This window comes from Cydia amplana, chromosome Z (genome assembly GCF_948474715.1).
Source record: "Cydia amplana chromosome Z, ilCydAmpl1.1, whole genome shotgun sequence".
Lineage (NCBI taxonomy): Eukaryota > Metazoa > Arthropoda > Insecta > Lepidoptera > Tortricidae > Cydia > Cydia amplana.
The window spans coordinates 31,636,678-31,657,954 of record NC_086096.1 but is presented as its reverse complement, the minus strand read 5'-3'; the positions used below and the strand labels follow the sequence as shown (position 1 = coordinate 31,657,954).

General features: G+C 37.2%; 1 protein-coding gene across 1 annotated transcript in view; it reads left to right on the top strand.

The window, feature by feature from the left end:
- The window catches only part of LOC134661930 (nose resistant to fluoxetine protein 6-like), a 40,796-nt gene extending 20,314 nt beyond the window's left edge, over positions 1 to 20,482 (top strand). Inside the window, exons 2-12 of the mRNA XM_063518183.1 lie at positions 4,698 to 4,879; positions 6,079 to 6,278; positions 8,282 to 8,414; positions 10,789 to 10,867; positions 12,295 to 12,403; positions 12,685 to 12,840; positions 12,919 to 13,428; positions 13,521 to 13,690; positions 14,333 to 14,509; positions 16,008 to 16,204; positions 20,040 to 20,482. Coding sequence (XP_063374253.1) covers positions 4,698 to 4,879; positions 6,079 to 6,278; positions 8,282 to 8,414; positions 10,789 to 10,867; positions 12,295 to 12,403; positions 12,685 to 12,840; positions 12,919 to 13,428; positions 13,521 to 13,690; positions 14,333 to 14,509; positions 16,008 to 16,204; positions 20,040 to 20,171 — 2,045 coding nt within the window. The 3' untranslated portion in view covers positions 20,172 to 20,482. The remainder of the gene's footprint in view (positions 1 to 4,697; positions 4,880 to 6,078; positions 6,279 to 8,281; positions 8,415 to 10,788; positions 10,868 to 12,294; positions 12,404 to 12,684; positions 12,841 to 12,918; positions 13,429 to 13,520; positions 13,691 to 14,332; positions 14,510 to 16,007; positions 16,205 to 20,039) is intronic.
- Positions 20,483 to 21,277: the final 795 nt, after the last annotated feature.

Below are 21,277 nucleotides of genomic sequence, written 5' to 3'. Positions count from 1 at the left end.
CTCCGCTAAACGTATGTATCGTGTTACCGGGCGTCGGTAACATAGTGAGGTGAGTTTTCACTTCTATCGGTACTCCCGGAGTGCAACCGTTGTTGCTTGTTTTTTATACCACCACTAATTATTATATATCGATAAAAGTTTTAGGTCTTATTGGTTGATCATTTATTCTACGACTGGAATAGCTACTTGAACCATTTGTCAACATTTCTCAAAAACAGACGACAAACTACATCTAATGCTGTTGACTTTACAGTATACAGTGTTGACTGCGATCTATCATCAAATTTCAGAAGACAGAAATCTATGGGGCTATAGATTTCTGTCTTTTTGAAGTGGGAAACCTACTTATGATTATTCACAATACAGAGAAGAATCGACTCGTTTGCAAGGGACATATGTATATCAAGGAATGAATAAATGTTGGCTATAAATCTGGGAATCGCGGAACACCACGTGGACGATCAACCTGCACGCTGCCCGTCCAAGCTGCCACCCTGACTTAAATAGGCCTAAGTATTCCATTACAGAAGCGCGGTCTATATACGTCCCTTCTGTGTCGGATTGGAGGCATGCCCCCTCCTCTCGGCCGGCACGTACGTTCATTAATCATTATTGTACGAAAAGGACTCATTTCGAGTTGAAAGATTCTTTTTCAGTAGGTACCTATGTAAACGAGAACTTCCGTTTACCCCGAGGTTTTGCAAATAATTTGAGAACAATACTCGTAGATCAAGTAAAATCACATTAATCACAGAATTTGGTTTACTGTCAGAGTATTACTGCTGCTGGCTTAAGTTAAATAGGTATGTTGTTGTAAATACTAAATAGCATCTCACCCTAAATATAATCTCATCCGAAATATGTATATGCAAAGATTTATGAATTAACTATTAAATGTTTAGCCAAACCAATCAGTGACTATCTTAAAAAGCGGCCAAGTGCGAGTCGGACTCGCCCATGAAGGCTTCCGTATTTAGGCGATTTATGACGTATTAAAAAAAAACTACTTACTAGATCTCGTTCAAACCAATTTTCGGTGGAAGTTTACATGGTAATGTACATAATATATTTTTTTTTGTTTTATCATTCTCTTATTTTAGAAGTTACAGGGGGGGGGGGGACACATTTTACCACTTTGGAAGTGTCTCTCGCGCAAACTATTCAGTTTAGAAAAAAATGATATTAGAAACCTCAATATCATTTTTGAAGACCTATCCATAGATACCCCACACGTATGGGTTTGATGAAAAATTTTTTTTTGAGTTTCAGTTCGAAGTATGGGGAACCCCAAAAATTTAGTGTTTTTTTTCTATTTTTGTGTGAAAATCTTAATGCGGTTCACAGAATACATCTACTTAACAAGTTTCAACAGTATAGTTCTTATAGTTTCGGAGAAAAGTGGCTGTGACATACGGACGGACAGACAGACGGACAGACAGACAGACAGACAGACAGACAGACATGACGAATCTATAAGGGTTCCGTTTTTTGCCATTTGGCTACGGAACCCTAAAAATGAGCGATTATCGAACATGTTTCTCAAGAATGGTATATAATAAGATTATTCATTAAAAAATGGCCTTAGGCATACAAAATTGCAAAAGTGTAGGCCTAATTGATTTTTATAAATTGCACCGACTCGTAAAATCTCGTAAGAAACGTTCATGTGTGTTCCCGGCCGGCGGCGTCAGCGCTTTTTGCTGTGCGAATTGGGCTGACACACTGCCATTCAAGATATTCGTGCGGTCACTATCGCATCACTATATGTAGATACCTTAGTTATGTAAAATGATATTTACTCAATCTTTATAATTGTCTGGTAATTCGGGCTTGCTGATGCAGGTAGCCTGAACGAGATTTATTTGAGAATGAAATTAGAAATCATCATGTTACTACTTAAATATTGTTGTTTCTACTTTATGTAACGTAACTTGGCCGAAGCGAATGTAGCGCTAAATCGTCACTACTTTGAATCTTTGAAACTTTGAAAAATCTCGTATCTCACACTGCTACTCAGAGTTGAATAAGGCATTAATTCTGTAGGTATGCATCCCATACTTAGATACCACATTTTCTACTGATTGCAGAACAACATACAAGTATTTTACAAAATAGTGCCGAAATGCAATCTTTAGGTAGAATGTTAAGTTATTTGAGACGTTAAGGCCAATTTTTTATTCGGTAGGTTCGGGAGTTCGTCTATTTAAAAACAAAAATCATATTTATGTATTTCAATAGTTTTTACACAAGTAGATCAAACCAATCAGTAATGGGATCAATAATAATAATAATGTTGAATGTAGTTTATTTTGATCGTACTTATAATAAAACTGCATGAGACATTTATTGTTTGAACGATGGACTTTAAAAAAATGTCTTAATTTTATTGATATCTCCTACGACACTTCTACATTCATTGGCTCCAAGCAAACGCTTTCCCTAGTAACAGTCTTTTCTATACTTATCTGTTAAATTCCTACCCGTTGTAGAATATATCTAAACTTAATAAGTATTAGTCTCAAACAGTGTGGATTTTTGATTTAAAACATTATTTTTGTACTAACTTAATGGATGAACCTCAGAAGCTCTGACTAGACGAGAACATAATACTCGTATGACTCGGGGCTCATGCATGCTGGCGAGTTTTTATATAACTAGACATAAGGAAATGCGCTACGAATTAGGTACACAAACTAAAGTCTGTATAGGTACATATTTATAGTCAGTATTATAGTCAGCATCAAAAGTATCCACCATTCTCTAATACTTAACAAAAATAGATAGATAGGTATGTCTCTATAATGTAGAACAATTAGACTGTGACACGTACCTTTAAATGCGAACTGTAGATTTATCTCCATTTGGAAATTTATTCCAGGGTGGCAGATACTTTTGGTGCGTTGTTTCATCCGCTACTTTTGATGCTGACAGTACCTAAATAATTGTCAATTTAAAAAACAATTGGAGTAGAAGTGTATAATAATCAACGTCGGATCTTGACAACAGACAGTCTTCTATATACAGGGTGTTTTAGACTTCCTCTTTTTCATACAAAATAAATATTGCCTTCAATGTACGCTGACATCAATTTGTCTGACGCTGCTTGTCATGCTTTAAACATAACAAAATTTGCAATACATTGCGTCTTAGATTAAACTAAAGTTGCTGAACAAATGTTGGTCAGTTTGATGAGTACAGCCTTTAGTTTAATTTATTGCTCCTGTTACAGGAAGCACCCTGTATATAAATGCACGTGTCCTGACTGACTGATTCATCAACGCAGAGCCGAAACTACAAAAGACAGAAAGTTGAAATTTGCACACCAGATTACATTTATAAAGTGTACAAGAAGCAATTTTGAGAAATTCAACCCCTAAGGGGGTTAAAAAGGGGATGAAAGTTTGTATGGTGCTTCAAGTTTTATTTTAAGCTAGGAATTTGAAACTTCGTAAAAAGATATATTATTAAAATACAAGAAAACTAATATCAGCGTTTTTGAAAATCATCCCCTAAGGTGGTTAAAAAGGGGTTGAAAGTTTGAATCCATTACAAATGCTTTGAAACTTCTTAGAAAGGCATAATAAGGGGGTTAAAAAAGAGGATAAAAGTTCGTCTTGGGGTGATAATTTTATTTTAAGCTAGGAACTTGAAACTTTGCAAAAAGGTATTAAATTAAAATGCAAGAAAAGTAATTTCAGCGTTTTTGAAAATTCATCCCCTGAGGTGGTGAAAAAGGGGTTGAAAGTTTGTATGGAGATCAAATATTTTTGAGAGTGCGGGACTTGAATCTTTGTATTAAGCTATATTATTAGAACACAAGGAAAGTAATTTCAGCGTTTTAAAAATTCATCCCTTAAAATGGTTCAAAAGGGGTTGAAAGATTGTATACGGTATACATTTTATTTAGAGCTAGCAACTTGAAACTTCGTAAAAAGGTATTTTATTAGTTCTTGATAATTCAACCCCCAGTGGTGGTGGTGAAAAAAGGGTTGAAAATTTGTATGGAGGTCAAACATTTATTTGAATCGTTGTATAAAGGCATATTATAAGAAAAGTAATTTTGAGCATTTTTAAAGATTCATCCCCTAAAAGGTTTAAAAAGGGATTGAAAGTTGGTAGAGGGTTCAAATTTTATTTAAAGCTAGGAACTTTAAACTTCGTAAATAGATAGTTAGATAGTAGGTTTTTATTTACAAGCTTTTATTTACTTTCACCTGTCCCGTTGTTCTGTCAGTCTGTAACCAAATCTTGCAAGTTAAATTTGATCCACTTCCCGGTTTCCGATGAAGCTGAAAATTTGCATACATATGTAAGTCGGGTGACAATGCAATATTATGGTACCGTCGAGCTGATCTGATGATGGAGACAGGAGGTGGCCATAGGAACTCTGTGATAAAACAATGCAATCTAATTGTGTTTGGGGTTTTTAGAAATGTCTCGATGAGTATTAGTTGCCTGTGGAGAGGGATTATATCGAGAGCAATTTTATTCAGTTAGGGGCTTGAAACTTCGTGGCCTGGTTGTGTAAGACAAATCTGATGCGTTGTACAATAATTAACAAATGATTAACCGTCCCTACTGCTATCTTTTGCTGCATAATGTTCTAAGCTAATGTAGAATATATAACTACCAATATACAAATCCACACGTACGAAGTCGCGGGCAACAGCTAGTACATTAATAAACGTATGTTCCAGTGTACGACGCGTCAGGGCAGTACAACCAGAACGTGATGTTTGGCAACGAGTACTGGCTGGGCTCGCTTAGCTCGTGCCGTGACTTGCACCTCAAGCAGTACTACGCGTCCACGCCGCCCTTCGACACTAAGTTCCACATGGTCAGGATCAACGTTACGCTAGACGAGGATCACTTGCCCCAGGTAACTTGTTGATTTCTTATGCTTATCCAGGAAAAACAGTTACTTATTTCTTAGGGGGACAATATCTTAGGTACCAAGTTAAAGGAGGAAGTTTATTAAAAAAATATTATTATTTCAAGTCAAGAGGCATATTTGTTCACAAGTACAACAGCTCAAGCTTTTATAAGAATGAAGCTGCAATGACCCACAAGGCTACAATGTTGACCATCACCACAGTGATAAAAATATTTAAAATAATAATACGAGTAAACTTAGTACATTGACTTTTTATTTTATTATTCTGTGTGTGTTCTCCAACTGTCATGAGTATTTAATTATATTCGCATTTTTTTTTGTGCCTTATCGACAATAGTACCTATGATGAAATAAGTAAATAGTTACTTAACTGAGTTACTAGTTAGTTCTAACATGCCTTTTCGGTTTCAGTTAAGTATTTTTAAGGCACACAAGCATTTACAATTTCTTTTCTCCTAGCAAAATCATTTCAGTAATGTACAGGACCTAAGCGAAGTACTAAAGCAAATTCAATTGATATTTTACTAGCAGTGCTCTTACAAGGCTTACTACCTAGGCCTGCACCTTGCGAGTCGGCTGAGAGCTTTTGTAATCATAATAAATTTAAAAGCCTACGAAGCTTACGAAAGCGTCATATATTTTGTATGAGTCTTTGCTTATTTAAAGGCAACTATAGGCATGCTGATGCTGTTGCTCTCTAGGTTAGGTAATGTAACTATTATTCATTGATCAAAATATACGTGTATACCTATCTTACCTATCTATTCTCATTTTGCGTGAAACTGCACGTACTGCAATTAATAATTACTATGTATCTAATAACTAAAACCAGCACGTGTACGATTTCAGTCGAGCTCCACAGTCAAGTCAATTAGGTACTACACACGGAAAGTGGTTCCTGTGAGCTCCACTAATGTACCAAGTGTACCAACTCTCGTTAATTTTGAGTATATTTAACAGTTTAGTTAATTATACGTTACATTACTTTAGTTCATAGTTACATATTTAGCAAATATGTTTTGAGATTAACCTAGACCTCTTCTTTTCTCTATTCTTTGTATTGTATTCTGTAATGAGGAGTGGAATAAAGAGTATTTGTATTGTAGGTACGTAACTTGAGAAAAATAACCGTGCAGGTATTTTACAATTTGAAATGTTTATTTGAAATAAACTTAAACTTTCAGAGCAGAGTGATTCTGGTGGGCGAGTGTCTACCAGCGTCGTGTAATGAGTCGGCCATCCTGGCCATCATGAGCGAGGCGGAGGCCGCGGCAAGCGCGCGGGCGGCTGCCGCTGGCCTGCCGTCCGCCGTCAGAACCGTCGGCGTGCGGCCTGTCCCCAGCTCTTACAATATACTGCACGACACAAAGCTGCATATTTTAGGGTAAGAATTAGTGAATTAACAATTGTAATACACAAATTAATGAATTAACAATTGGAAGCGCTGATGGTGGCCTAGCGGTAACAGCGTGCGACTTGCAATCCGGAGGTCGCGGGTTCGAACCCCGGCTCGTACCAATGAGTTTTTCGGAACTTATGTACGAAATACCAGTCGGTTTTCGGTGAAGGAAAACATCGTGAGGAAACCGGACTAATCCCAATACGGGCCTAGTTTACCCTCTGGGTTGAAAGGTCAGATTGCAGTCGCTTTCGTAAAAACTATAGTGCCCACGCCAATTACTGGGATTAGTTGCCAAGAGGACCCCAGGCTCCCATGAGCCGTGGCAAAATGCCGGGACAACGCGAGGAAGAATCAATGGTAATACACATGTTTTTGTGCGGATATTTCTAGTTAGGTACCTACATCATTAATGCATGAGGCAGGTCGGTAAGACATATTACGCGGTTCTTAATAACCATTTTATGCAGAGAAACTTCAGTAAAAAAAAATACAATAGAATATAACGATAATTTAAAATTTTAAGCAGTGGAAAATAGTGGTTTGCAATGCATTTCTCAATCCCTATTGCCCAGCTCGCTCTGACAGCCCGCAGGCCGCGACGGAGGACAGAAATAAAACGATAAATTATGCCGCGTTATGATTTCTACATAAATCACGGTTTTCATAAATTCTCCGGGAAAACACCCCCAAGATTGGACTGAATAAAATATGATTACAGGCTGGCTGAAATATTAAAACTCTTCTAACTAATACTCCGCAGGCATTCACAATGGATAGCCATTAGTGTGTCTGTCGTCGTTTAGTGCAATCCACTTGGAAATTGAGGTATAATGAACATAATTAGGCAAATGTCCTCATTCTTAACGTTCACAATTTATTTATGTATTTTTTTTTTGATCCCCGCAAACCATTAGAGTAAACCGAGTTATCTTATCGTGAAACATTGCTTAATGGAATATTCTAGTGCTCGCAGATTATAATAATGTACGAAAATAAAGTACCTACGATAAGGGCTTATTTTATATACGTTTACTCTTTACCTCTATAGGATGTCGAAAGTTCATAAATTAAGTTTAATCTGAATTAGGAAAACGCGGTTTTGGTTACGAGATAAAAATATGTAGATTGTATTTCTTGATATAATTACTTCTAGTACAAATACGAAAATCGTGGCCTTGGGGCCTGTAAAGCGGAAGGGTGTACGGTGGGGTAAGTTATGGGGTGCGGACGCGTCGGAGGCAAGCGAGATAACATTTTGCTTTCTCGGACCAGGTACATATTTGAATTGTACTTATATTCTTGTATCTCGAATCTCCAGCCTTTCAAGTTTGAGGATTAAATAAAATCCAATAATAGGTATCATGCCGAGTTTACATTGGAACACTTAATGGCGTCAGCCCACCAACCCTGTGCCGTGCATTGTATCGATTAATTTCAATGATTTAAGAATGCACGCGATGTCAGGTTGATTATTTTGGGGACAGAACTAAAATGAAACTAAAACGTTAACATTTTGTAACATAAAATGCCAGTGTTTATATATATTACCTGCTTGCACACATAAGGGAACCCCGGGTAACTTTAACTTTTCAACGCCGTCTGTGATCTAATTATTCATGATTGTTGACTATCGTCACAAAAATATTCGAAAGTTGTGCATGCCCATTGGGTAAGCCAATTTGACACAGAGGTACATTACCTACAAACCGCGACGTACATTTCAAGTATAGGTTTATATTTGTTTTTATTTTGTAATGAGTCTTATAATCAGGAAACTCATCATCTCTAGGTATACCTCAATCAGATCTGTGATTGCCTATTATTTAAACAGTCTCGACGCTGTGTGATTTATGGTATACTCAGCAGGCATCGCTCAATTTCTGGTTCTGCACAATAAATAAAACTGATCTACGCGCTAAGCCGCCCATCATGTACATACTGCAAGCTTTTGTAATGTATTTCATCTGTCACTTTCTCTTTTGCAGCACCGTATCCATTATAGTTTTGTTGCTGATGGTGACGGCTTCTTGCTACGAGGGCTACTTAGAGCGCCGGTTCAAACACAGCACCGACCCGAGCGACCTGGAGCTGGCACAACACGACAACAACAACAAACCGGTACCGCATCAAACTCTTTATTCACAAAATAAAAATAACAAGTCGCACAAATGTTTGTCTGAAATTTTAATCTGTCAATAAATGTTATTATAGGTAGAATGTCGGGATAAGTTTTGGAGCTTGCCTGGAGTCCCCAGCAGGCTTGATTCTCCATACAAACGTAGTTACGCTCTCATTTTAATATTAAAAGCTACATTGCTCTGAAACTGTGTACTTGCAATAGGATAAGGTAGCTTTATCTAGTCCTGTAATTATTGTATGTAGCTTTAAAAAAATACATCGATTTTAAGTTTTCATACAAAACTTGTATTTGCTCTATTAGCAGTGTAATTACAGGACCAGATATACCCCATGCCATTGTATGTGCATGTGCAAGTTTCATTACAATCCAACACGTAGTATTAAAATGACAACGAAACTTCGTTTGTATGGGAAGATGAAATTCGGCCGAGCTTGCTGGGGACTCTAAATACAAATAAGACTTTAATATTCTCTCAATTTCATATAATTCCCATACCTTTTTAAGTGTTCTGAATAATTTACTTACATAATGTTTTAACTCCTACGCACAAGAAATCTATAAGTGTACTGTGAATCGTCCCGCTCTGTAACCCCGGCACATTAAATATTACGATATTGTTAGGACACTGAAGGCCTGAAACCACAAAGATAAATTAAGGAGGTAAATCGAGTTTCATTGTCTGTCACGCCCACAAAAGCGTCGGCATATTCGGCTGCAATTAGTAACATTGCTAATAGCACAGCTTTAATCTAGCTAATGTTTACATCATAAAAGTAGTTTTTCACTTTTGCGTCCATCGTTTTGACCAAATTGGCTGAATGTGTGCTCATAAAAAGGGTAGAAACATCAAATAACTACTTACATATGTACTTGTACCATTTGCTTTGACATTATCTAATTATACTAAGACTAAGCTTTCACTAAAACGAGTATAAAAGCTTAGCATTTTCGTTGATTGATTTAGCTTGTTAGGGGTGTTTCGGTTTTTAATACCGGGGAACGGGTTCTTTGGGCTTTGGCATGTAAGTTACTTGACGAATGCAGATTGCAAGTTAACGCATGTAGATGGAATAAAATTAAAAATTAGTACCTAAACCTAAGTATTAATCTTATGAGCTTCAAATAGCTCGTAATGTACCATTTTCAGTATAGTAAATGTATATGCATTGTGCCTGAGCTGTGGGAGTCTGTATCAACAGATCATAATATTAAGCGACCTTATTTTTGAGTTTTACACGTAAAGGTGTGTTTGATCGCTTGTGAGTGGTTACATTGATTACAAATTTCATGTTAAACTAGCGACCCGCCGCGGCTACGCACGGATTAACAAATTATACACAAGAATCACTCTTATCCATAGGTGAAAACCGCATGAATATCCGTTCAGTAGTTTTTGAGTTTATCGCGAACATACAAACAAAGAAACAGACAGACGCGGCGGGGGACTTTGTATTATAAAGTGTAGTGATATCACTGAAATGAAAAAAAAAACTTCATCTATGGTACACTTCTAACCGATACTCACATTTCTTTTGATATGGTAGGTTACAGTCTAGTAGGTACTTACCTGGACTTCATATAACATTAACATGACTGATAGATAATTAAATATTGTTAGTTATTTTGTAGTTAACATTATTTTATGATACGTCTAAATAAAAATACATATTTCAGTTTCGTAATACATTAAAGCGTTATTTTCCTAAAATATTCTTGCCTTCTTTGTCAAAGCAATCCCACCATCATTATAAATTCTAAACCTGCAAACGGATTTTTTGTTGTTTTGCAGTTTTGTTCCTTATTGGGGTTCAGTACCCTCTATCGGATTCCGTCAAAATAAAGGGGTATCAAAGTAACCCCAAATCAGTATAAACTTAATCACCAACATATTTTTTTTTCAAGAGATACACTAATAATACATTTTATTATCATTGATGAAATCGATAGAGGAACAAAACCGCTAGGTCACATAAATTAGGTACTTATTTTAAAAATACTTTATTATCGCAATCACTAATTGTGACGTTATCTATGAAAATGGACCTTATTGACGATGGCGGTTACGCCATTATTAACGATGCTCCGATATAAATACAATGCCGCGCGACGCTGTGCGGCGTAAGCGCCATCGACAATAAGGCCCCTTTTCATAGATAATGCCCCATTTATTATCTACAATACCAACGCTATACTCGGGACAAGAATGAAAGCGGTGTAAGACAAATTTTCCAAATTACACTAATTTACAAAAGCGGTTTTCTTAGCTAACCTTGGCCTCGGTTCCGTAGGCAATGAATGGATGAATGCAGTCGCATAAGCGATAATGTAAATAAAATTGTGTCAATTTCTTAGGTCAGCGACGGCACACATCAAGCCGATGGGAACTCAACCAAAGACAATCAAGACAGAGACCTTCGGCGGGAAACTTGCGGTAAGTACACAGATTTGCGACTGCAACTGTTACGACAGCTGCCGGCAATTTGCCGTGATGTAATATTATATAATCGGTATATTGTTCTCTCTACATAATACTGAACATTTACTTTAAATCTGCTATTGGCGACATGTAGAATTCTAAAGAAAATTACTAATGTAGTCAGGTATGCCCCAGGGAGAGACATCGGGCACTTTATGTTCCTACAACCCATGCTAAAAGTATGGAAACGCGAACAAACTAAGTACATATTTAGTAAATACCGAATAAGTAGGCTTGAAAGCGTATGCTTGTTTACCATCAATGTAAAAAATATCTAGGGGGTATTATTGGATATCCTGGGAGAGGTAAGATGATTTTTGTAGCCTGTGAAGCCGATGGTCCTGGGTTCAAATCCCGGTAAGGGCATTTATTTGTGTAATGAGCACATATATTTATTCCTGAGTCATGGTTGTTTTTTATGTATTTAAGTATTTGTATATAATATATACAGGTTGATTTCTGGTACAGTTAAGTTATTAAGGTACCTACAGTTTATAAATTACTAGCGACCTGCCCAGGCTTCGCACGGGTTAACAAATTATACATAAACCTTGCTCTTGAATCACTCTATCTATTAAAAAAAACCGGCCAAGTGCGAGTCGGACTCGCGCACGGAGGGTTCCGCACCATCAACAAAAAATAGAGCAAAACAATAAAAAAAAACAAGCAAAAAAACGGTCACCCATCCAAGTACTGACCCCGCTCGACGTTGCTTAACTTCGGTCAAAAATCACGTTTGTTGTATGGGAGCCCCACTTAAATCTTTATTTTATTCTGTTTTTAGTATTTGTTGTTATAGCGGCAACAGAAATACATCATCTGTGAAAATTTCAACTGTCTAGCTATCACGGTTCGTGAGATACAGCCTGGTGACAGACGGACGGACGGACGGACGGCGAAGTCTTAGTAATAGGGTCCCGTTTTTACCCCTTGGGTACGGAACCCTAAAAACCGTTGCGTAGTTTTAAAGATCTAAGCATACATAGGAAAAGACAGACAGCGGGAATCGACTTTGTTTTATACTATGTAGTGAGTAAGGTACAGTTTATAAAATAACTTGACCTTGACAACCATTTTTGTTCAATCTTTATGGAAATTTAATCATAAAGACGGAGTATAATGAGTCTGCAGACTTTACATCCTTTTACCAATTTTACATATGGTAAATCTAATGCGAACACTTCACGTGCAGATAAGAGAGGCTTTAGCTAATTTTTCTATCTACATATAATGGTAATGGTATAAGCTTGAGGCAACATATATTATAAAATCGGTGTCACTTGTTGTCTTTCGTAAACCTTATTGCAACGAAATAAGGTTTACCTTTAGTCAATTAAGTGTGGTGCTGTTAGAACACACAACAGATGGCCCTTAATGCGCAGGTACATGGGCCGAGGTGCTACTATCGTTCTCGATGCTGTCGAATGGTCGCGCCATCCTCAGCACGCATCGCCCCACCGACGGAGCGCTCACTTCACTACATGGAATCAGGTACATACTGAACTACTAATTTCAACCTAAATCCAAGCAACCTACGTGGTTTGATTTACAGTGAGGCAAGCATTTGTACTAAATTAGTTACTAATAATTAATCAATCGAAATGTTAGATCATATGATAAATGTAGAAAAAAATATTACACTTCTTAGGTGATATTTTCGCACAGAGCACCGGTACAGATCGACGACGGCTTCACCTGGAAATGCTCTATTAAGTTGTCTATATCAGTGGGCTATATCATTATTTTCACCTTAACATAAATACGTATTCCAGATTCTTATCGGTGGTATGGGTGATAATGGTACATACTTACCTGACTGTATTCTACATCTCTACGAACAAGACAATGAGGACTATAATAGAACGGAACTTCATGTACCAATCTGTTGGCAACGCTTCCTATTGCGTGGACAGTTTCTTCTTCATAAGGTACGTATAGTAAAAATTGTTAAAATCTGGACGCTTACAAGTAAATAACATTGTACCTACTTATTTTTTTGTTTCCAGTGGCCTACTTGTTACAGTCCTGTTCCTAAGAACCGAAGACAAAAAGGCCGTAAAAAGAGAAGAAGTGAAGCAGCAGAAAGATAAACAGCATATTAACAAAAATATGAACGGCTACACGAATTCCGCTTTATCGGTATCCGTCATAAGCCAGAGTTCGTTCTGTCAGGACTTACTAGAGAAACCTAAAGGAAAGTTATATACGCGGGGGGAATTTTTCAGTCTAATCAAGAATTTTGTGGTTCTGTTTTTTTATCGAGTTGTGCGACTATCACCAGCGTACGCCTTCGTGATTGGTTTAAACGAGATAACTCTTCGGTATACCAACTCGCACTCGGTGTTCGAGCCGGCACAGTACGACCACGTCACTTGTGACCAGTTCTGGTGGAGAAATCTGCTCTACATCAACAACCTATACTCTCAGCGTGAAATGTGTATGGTTTGGTCCTGGTACATGGCCAATGACATGCAGTTTTATGTCGTGGGCATAATATTACTGTTGATATCAGTGAAGTAAGTGGACATCAATTAAATCGTCAGAAGATTGTTAAAACTATATTTAATCATTATTGAGACTTTATTTAGTGCTTGTTTGAATCCATCAGGCATCCAAAGTTTGCTGTGGGCTTGCTGGGTGTGATCATGGTGAGCTCCTGGGCCACCACCATCTACATCTCCGTGTCGAGCATGTACAAGGCTCGAATACAGGAGCCGTTTGAAATGTTCGACGGGCTCTACGACAAACCCTGGTCCAGAATCGGTCCCTATTTAGTCGGTAAGGCTATAAACTCTTATAAAAACTCCTCATCGAACTCCCAAGTGGGGCGGCGTTGTCCTTTTTTGCTGTAATATCCATCGAACCTTTCCCAAAAAAATAAACGTTTATATTGTTAGATTGTAAGTACGTTTCAAATATCCCCTTTGTAGGTCAGTGAGCCCGCCCTAAACGCGTTCCACAAAAACCGATGGGCCGGATGAACTATATCGATAACTTCACACGGCTGCCAATCTTTCACTTCACAAAATATTGATAGGTACCAAGTTATTGTATCATTTCCGTTAGGACTTTCCGAACATTTGGAATACACTTGAATGACACTTGATGACGCTTTGAATATACTTATTTCGGAACATTTTCTATTAGTATGGTATTTTTACAGTCTTTGGATAATAAAATAAGTCATACAGCAGATTATAACACAATGTCTAAATTCAAATAAAACCACGGAGTACAAATATATTGTGTACAATAAAATGCTTACTACTACTAATACTACGACTATTATTTTATTATTTATTATTATACTATTTTTATTGTGTATATAAAATTGGCTTGTGGCAGAGCACACAAGACAATTTCTACCCATGATATAATTATTTTATATGAATTAAAACTAACAAAACCAATAACTTGAAGGTATGATTGTGGGCTGGTACCTGCACAAGACGAAGTGCCAGGTGAAGATGCCATACTGGCTAGTGGCCGTGGGCTGGCCGGTGTCGCTCGCCATCATCGGCAGCCTCATCTTCGGGATGGTGGACGGCTACTTTGAGGTCTGGCCGACCGCTTTCTACGTCAGTGTGGGACATACCGGTAACGTACACACACTAAAGGTTTTTTAGACTTTTCTACATAAGAAATAATTAAGCTGTTAAATAACTTTGTTGTATTGAGGTTATTCCGGTGTTTGGGCTGTTATTTGCATTGGATTCTAAAACAACAAGGTACGAATTTACTTTACTAAACTGATGCCGATATTGTGAAACCGTCACCGTTTAAAATATATTGTGAAACCGTTACCGTTTAAAATACCTACCTATCCATAACTTTAAAAAAATGTCGTGTTTTAAAACATAGCTTCTTTATTTCTACCTATATTGTTCAAAGTTTTTTAGTTTCAAAGTGAATTACATAAATTATGAAGCTGCAAAAACTGATAAAAGTTCGTTTAATTAAAACTCCTATGGCTCGCAGTACGCATACCATTTTGCCTTCCGCCTTCAATAGGTTCCAAAGCTCAAAGCACACATGCAATGGCTAAGAATAGTGTTGGTACCTAAAGCCTTGGGTCGTTGCCAACTGGCGACTTATTTTTTGAACTGGACTCAGTATTTTGGACACTAGTCATTTAGTTAAATCTTCTTTATTAAGCTGTTGTGATTACTAGAGAAAACTCAAACTATTTGTAACGCACTTTAAAATACGTTGTAGTACTTATTTCAAAAGCCACAATTTTGATTTCAGTACCTATAGGTATAACAAATGGGTTTTTTTATTTATCTCGAGTCCTTTTTAGTTAGTTAAGCAGCAGCAGTTTCGGCATATTCGAGTTCGTCTAATTTAGACTCATAAAACTCAAGTCTTTCCCAACTCTAACTAGAAACAGTCTTTTTATTGCGTAAAATATCCTTCTTTTTCCGTTCCGTGAGAGAGATGAAAATAGAAAATGTGACCCTTTTTTATAGCAGTGCACGGAATTTTGTTTTTTGTTTCCATGCCTGGTAGCAAAAAACAGAAAAATGTTAAGCTCGGATGTTTATTGTACTTAACTAACTGGATTTTTCGAGTGGCTTACATATAACAAAGATATAAATGAATTCCATTCTGGGTTGCAGACGGCGAGTACCGCACGGTTTTATAAAGGAAGCTGCTAGCAGCAGCCGTCTGCGGTTCACCGCGGAATTGTACTTTAAACAGTTTACTTGACGCAGCTTACAGTTGATTCATCCAACTGTAGTAAAACTCCACAATACGATATAATATATAATTTTAATCGATTACTATTACACGGTAGGTACTACAATGATTCCCTATAATAGGTAACTTTGTTGAACACCTTTCGCTTGTCCCAAGCGTCCGAACCGTACGGCCGTTAACCTTCGAATCCCCGCCATGCTCCCACTTGCCGCCAAACCAACCTGACAGCTGTCACCAGCTGTCATAAGTGTCATAACTGACAGCTGACTTCCAACCGATTTTAATAATACCCTCAAATGATTATTAATTCAGTCAAATCACCTTACACAACTAATGATAAGGTTTTTGGTATTTAATAAAATCTGGTTTTAAATATTTGTATGTATATGCGCAGCGTGGGGCGTGGCGCTGGCCTGGGTGAGCATCGCGTGCTGCTGCGGCTACGGCGGTTTGGTCAACTCGGTGCTGTCGTACCGGGGGCTGCTGCCGTTGAGCAGGCTCACCTACTGCGCCTACCTCGTACACCCCACCATCATGATGTATACCTGCTTTCTTCTGGATGGACCCTTTCATTTGCAGAACTCTATGGTGGTCAGTATTTGTAATAACTTGACAAAATAATATATCAAGCTAATGCGTTAAATAATACTTTGTTATTGTATTCACCTAGCACATTATTATTATTTATTATTTTTAAATACCTAATTAAGTGCCGCTTAAAATGTAGGTGAACAAAAATAATGTAGGTACATACCGATTGAGCCCGAATTAAACCCGTGAAATGCGAGATGTACCTACTCTCTCGTCCTGTAGTAGTTTATTTTGGGTACCTACACTGAGTTAGTTTCGACCAGAGGGCCGATTTTTGAATTTCGATCGTTCGATTTTGTCACTCGAATATCGGTGGAAAATGGCGAAATGCTAATTTTTGAAATACGAGTGATAGAAATTTGGAATCGAGTGGTATCGACCACTCGTTTTCAATTCTATTAGTAGAATTTATATGCCTATAGTTCGATTTTTTTAGCATTAGAAAGAACTTGAAAGAAGGTAAGCTATTTTGATATGTCTTTTAATAGAAAAACACTTTTTAAAAATCAATAACTATTACTTATGAAAGCAGAAGACTATAAAAGATCGTATTAGATTCATAATTGTTACTTTTTTCCCTTAACTTATTTTTAAAATGTGTTTTTCAATTAAAAGACACATCAAGATTGTTTACCAAATTTCTAATGCTAAAAAAAACGAAGTATAGTAGTGGAGATATTACTGAACGAAATACACGAAATCGAGTGGTCGAAATTCAAAAATCGCCCCCCAGGTCGAAAGCAATCATTTATTTCGAACGAACTGCTTTCACGAAATAGCTTATTGATTTGCAAAAGTGTGTTTGGTCTAGTTCGGTACCTCTTTATAGCCAACTTAGCCCGCTTTTTTCGAAAAAACACGAATTCCTAAAAAAAAATATACTATCAGAGGACTTTTTTTGCTCAGCACGTTCATTGTAATCAAACGCGTGAGTTTATTTGAAGAAATTTTTTTTATGCTTTTACCTATTTTTTTTTGGCGTTTTAGAGGGCGGGCAAAGATATCCGGGGTGTTGGCCAACATTGCCCACGTCAATTTGGTGCTCAAATACAGCTCTTATGACGATGATGTCGAAGGACCACAAAAAGTTTTTGGGCAATCCTACCATTCCCTGTTAATAACTTAGCGATAAGTATATAAACATTTGAATAAATTGGGTGGGCAATGTTGCTTACCCGTTTTTGCTTTTTACATACAAGACTCACCTTAGCATTTTACAAAGACTAGGGTTGTCACATGGTCTAATAAAACATGGTCTTCTCTTCCCAGAGTGTCACTTGCCTACGTCACAATAACATTGCCACTTTATTTCAACATAACATGTCACATGGGTACATTATATCTATGGTTAATAAGTTAAAATATTTCTTTATAATTTTATAATTTTCATTCATTTGTATTTTATCTTAAATTTTACAATAACACGTCATTTTTAATTATTCGTTAGCAATATCTTCCGATTCACGAAAGAAATTTTAGACGTTCGGGTAATTCTGTTTACACTACTGGCAACACAGGATAGCGCTGTCACATTTGACAATCCGCCATTTTGTCCCTGACCGTCATCCTTGTCGAACGCGTGTTAATTGTTATTTCCTTCTCGCTCAGTGTCAGCAGTCGCAGTGTTTTCCAAACTTTTCACGTCGTAAGCTTGGTAATTAATGTTTTGTTACGAAAATGGTTGGCTGTTCTATTCGGAACTGTAAGAGTAGGGGTGAAAAGGGCAGTATAGATTTGTTTTATTTTACTATGTTTCTACATGAATAACTTAAAATTAATGCCGTTAAAATAATTTTCACCGTTGGTTAAAATTCTCCCACATTTTAAAGTTTGAGAACCTGTAAACAGCATGATGACGTAGGCAAGTGACAGTTAGGTCATTCGCGAATCTCGGAAGAGAGTACCAGGCAGAGTATATTATTATAGCATGGGTTGTCACTTTAGAGAAAATCTGTTACAATAGTTTAATGGCCAAAAATATGAGTTTTGCTGTATTTTTCATGCGTTAAAGGGATAAATAAAGGATAATAAGACCAACTAAATACTGTATAGTTTTATAAACTTACTTTAGTATACAAACACTTGCGAAGTTGTGTAAATTAGTCAAAAGTGACTACCCTAAGCCGTTTTTGGTGGTGGGCAATGTTGGCATCCATTGGTCTGTATATTACCGTATTACATTGCCCACTACCAAAACTTTAGTGTCTTTAGGAGTTTTTAGATTAAACCTCAATAGACATAATCTATGCTTCATGTTTTATAGCCGAATCCCGGAACTTTTTGTCAAAGGGTTCTCAATTTTTTTCTACTTGCATTCATTTTTCTAAAAATTTTTGCCCGCCGAAACATACCCTATATTTAACAACTCGCTGAAAATTCCCAAGTCAAGTTGTGCTCATGTTTGGTATATAGTTTTGTCACAAATATAACCTGTTTTCTAATAAAAATAGCAGGGTGGCCATAAGTATTACACATTTTTCTACATTAACGAATTTGTTTAAAATTGTCGTTTTGGGCAAAGTTTCCCCTAGAGGCAAAGTTGGCGATAATGAAGGTAGCATTCATTTTTTTAAATAAATAGTTTCATTAGGTATTACGTTCTTCAGTGGCTCTATGTTGGTTGCGCTTTAATCATCTGTCAACGCGTGGCCGTCACCTTCTAAGAAGTATTATGTCAGTGCAAGTGCCAAATGGTTGACTGGTAGAAAACGCCTTAAGGCGATAAGTTCGCCATATATAGGTACTCTTCTATGTTAATAGCGCAATACAATTTAATTAATTAATTAATATAGTTGGGGGAGGTATACGTACTCGACTCGTACACAATGCACACCTAAACTTAATTCAATAACTCAATATTAGTTGTACTTATTAGCCCGAGTTAGATGTATGTAGGTACCTAAGCCTTTTTCTATACTTTTGCCATTTATTTATTTTACTATCCGTAGTGTCTATGTGACAACAGTGAAAGCCAACCCGAAAATAGCTCGAAAACGAAAACATGCAAATAACAGATCAGTTTTGATTCCCTTAGGAGGCGGTGGCGGCGGCGACCCGTGAAACTGCCCCGAACATTACAAGCGCAGGGAAAAACTTTTAACATCAAAGTCTTGTTCCCCTGGGTTTCATAATTTATCAACACCGCGTACAATATCATATTGCAGCTTGCATTAAAACTATCGGTCTACTGTTCATTTTAATGGCACACACGAACTCGCTCGCTTCGCATCGCATCCCAGATGCGCTGCAATGATAGGATTTTCTCTTTAGTCCCAAAGACTGAGCACGGTTTTCAATTATAGCACGTTGGAATATGTTTTTATGTAGGGAATATTTTTCAGAAGCTGAATAAGTATGTGTGCCCAAGGATATAATTTATTTTTGGCCACTCACGTTTCCCAGTTTCAACAAGTACAGAGAAGAGGCATCGCGGGGGCATTAAATCAATCGAACTCGGCTCCGCCTCCGCAGGGTACTTGTGCAGCCGAAGCCGAAGCACATCGTTTCCCCAACAACTTTGTTCGTTAAATTGAATATCCACCGGAGTTCATTTTTAGGGTAAAACAAGAACCCTTCAAAGTGTTCCACCGCAGAGTATAAAAGCGGATTCAGAATGGAGATTATGGAGATGCGTTCGTATTCATTCACTCAGTTTGACAATATACGACAGGCATTCAATATCCTACCTACGTCCTTTTCATGGAGGCTAAATAATAAGGAGCTCTCTCGGTGTCAGCTGGCGCTCCACAATTATCCCGCGCACGTCGCGGCAGCGATCCGGCAGAGCGGAAACTTTTATGCTTTATGTCGGTAACGAGATGTTTTATTGTTTCAGATAATTTCGTACTCGGGGTATGCAGTGATGGCGTTCGTCACGTCGTTTGTGATCTCGCTGGCCTTCGAAGCGCCCGTTGTGCGGCTGCTCAAGATCGTCAGCGGTGGACACCGCAAAAGCAAAAGCCATTAATACGCTTCATCTAGTTGTAATAATATTTAGATGCAGTAAATAGCTAGAATAAGTTAAGCGTTTCGCTTGTCCATATTGGAACGAAACTATGTACTGAGCTATTTGTAGTAGCTGCGTAGGTTTATTTATACATACATCATTAATCCATGTCGTGGTCACCGTACAAAATAATAAAGTATGCGGCGTCGTTGCATTGTACAGTGGACTTCAGCTGAACCTGGACTAAATTGATATGCAGGGCACGTGGAGAGCAATGCTTGCTAGTCGCAGCCTGCAAATTAGGAATTCGGCCTCTTCAGACCAACCAACGGAGGCGTTTCTACACCTCAAAGTATTTATTCAATCTTCAAAGTAGAATTTGAACCAAATATGTAAAATGTACCAAATAGACATGTTGAATATTCCAAGAAGTCACTTATTTACTTTTCTGTTTATTGTTGGCATTATAAACTGATTAAATTTAATATACATAAGTAAAATTAAAACGAACGAGAGTGGGGTATTGGAAACTGTGATATTATACGAGTAACTACCTACAGAGTTTTTCCAGCCGTGCTCTCAGGTGCACTTTCTCGTAGAAATGGAGTTTGTATGTATCATAAGTGAGGAAGTACTAAAATATCTGTTACGAATTAAGTTTTAGATAGTTACCAAGGGAATGTGTTCATTATTTAAATATGCCTTATATTAGTTAACATGATTCCAATCAAATCTTAAGTATCTGTAATAGTTTCATGCGCTATTTGAACTCTAACACGTAAACCTATATTTGCCGCTGAATTTAGTATTTGTGCAGTGTTTTTTTTATATAATACGAGTATACGTCCATTAAGATTCAAAAAGTTTCAGAATATGCTCTAATACTTAGGTGATCGTAACTAAGTATGTAATTTATTTGATACTCGCTCCCGGGCATCACAATGGACGTTTTCTTACTAATACGAAAAATGGTGTTCACTATTAGTAACAAGGCATCGCAGTAAAGAATTATGTCAAAAATAAACTCGCTTTGTGTGTTTTGCCTTTATCAGATAAATATAATAAATATGAGTTCAAAATAATATATCATGGTTTTAGTTAGGAAATTAAATCAACGAGTAGGTAAC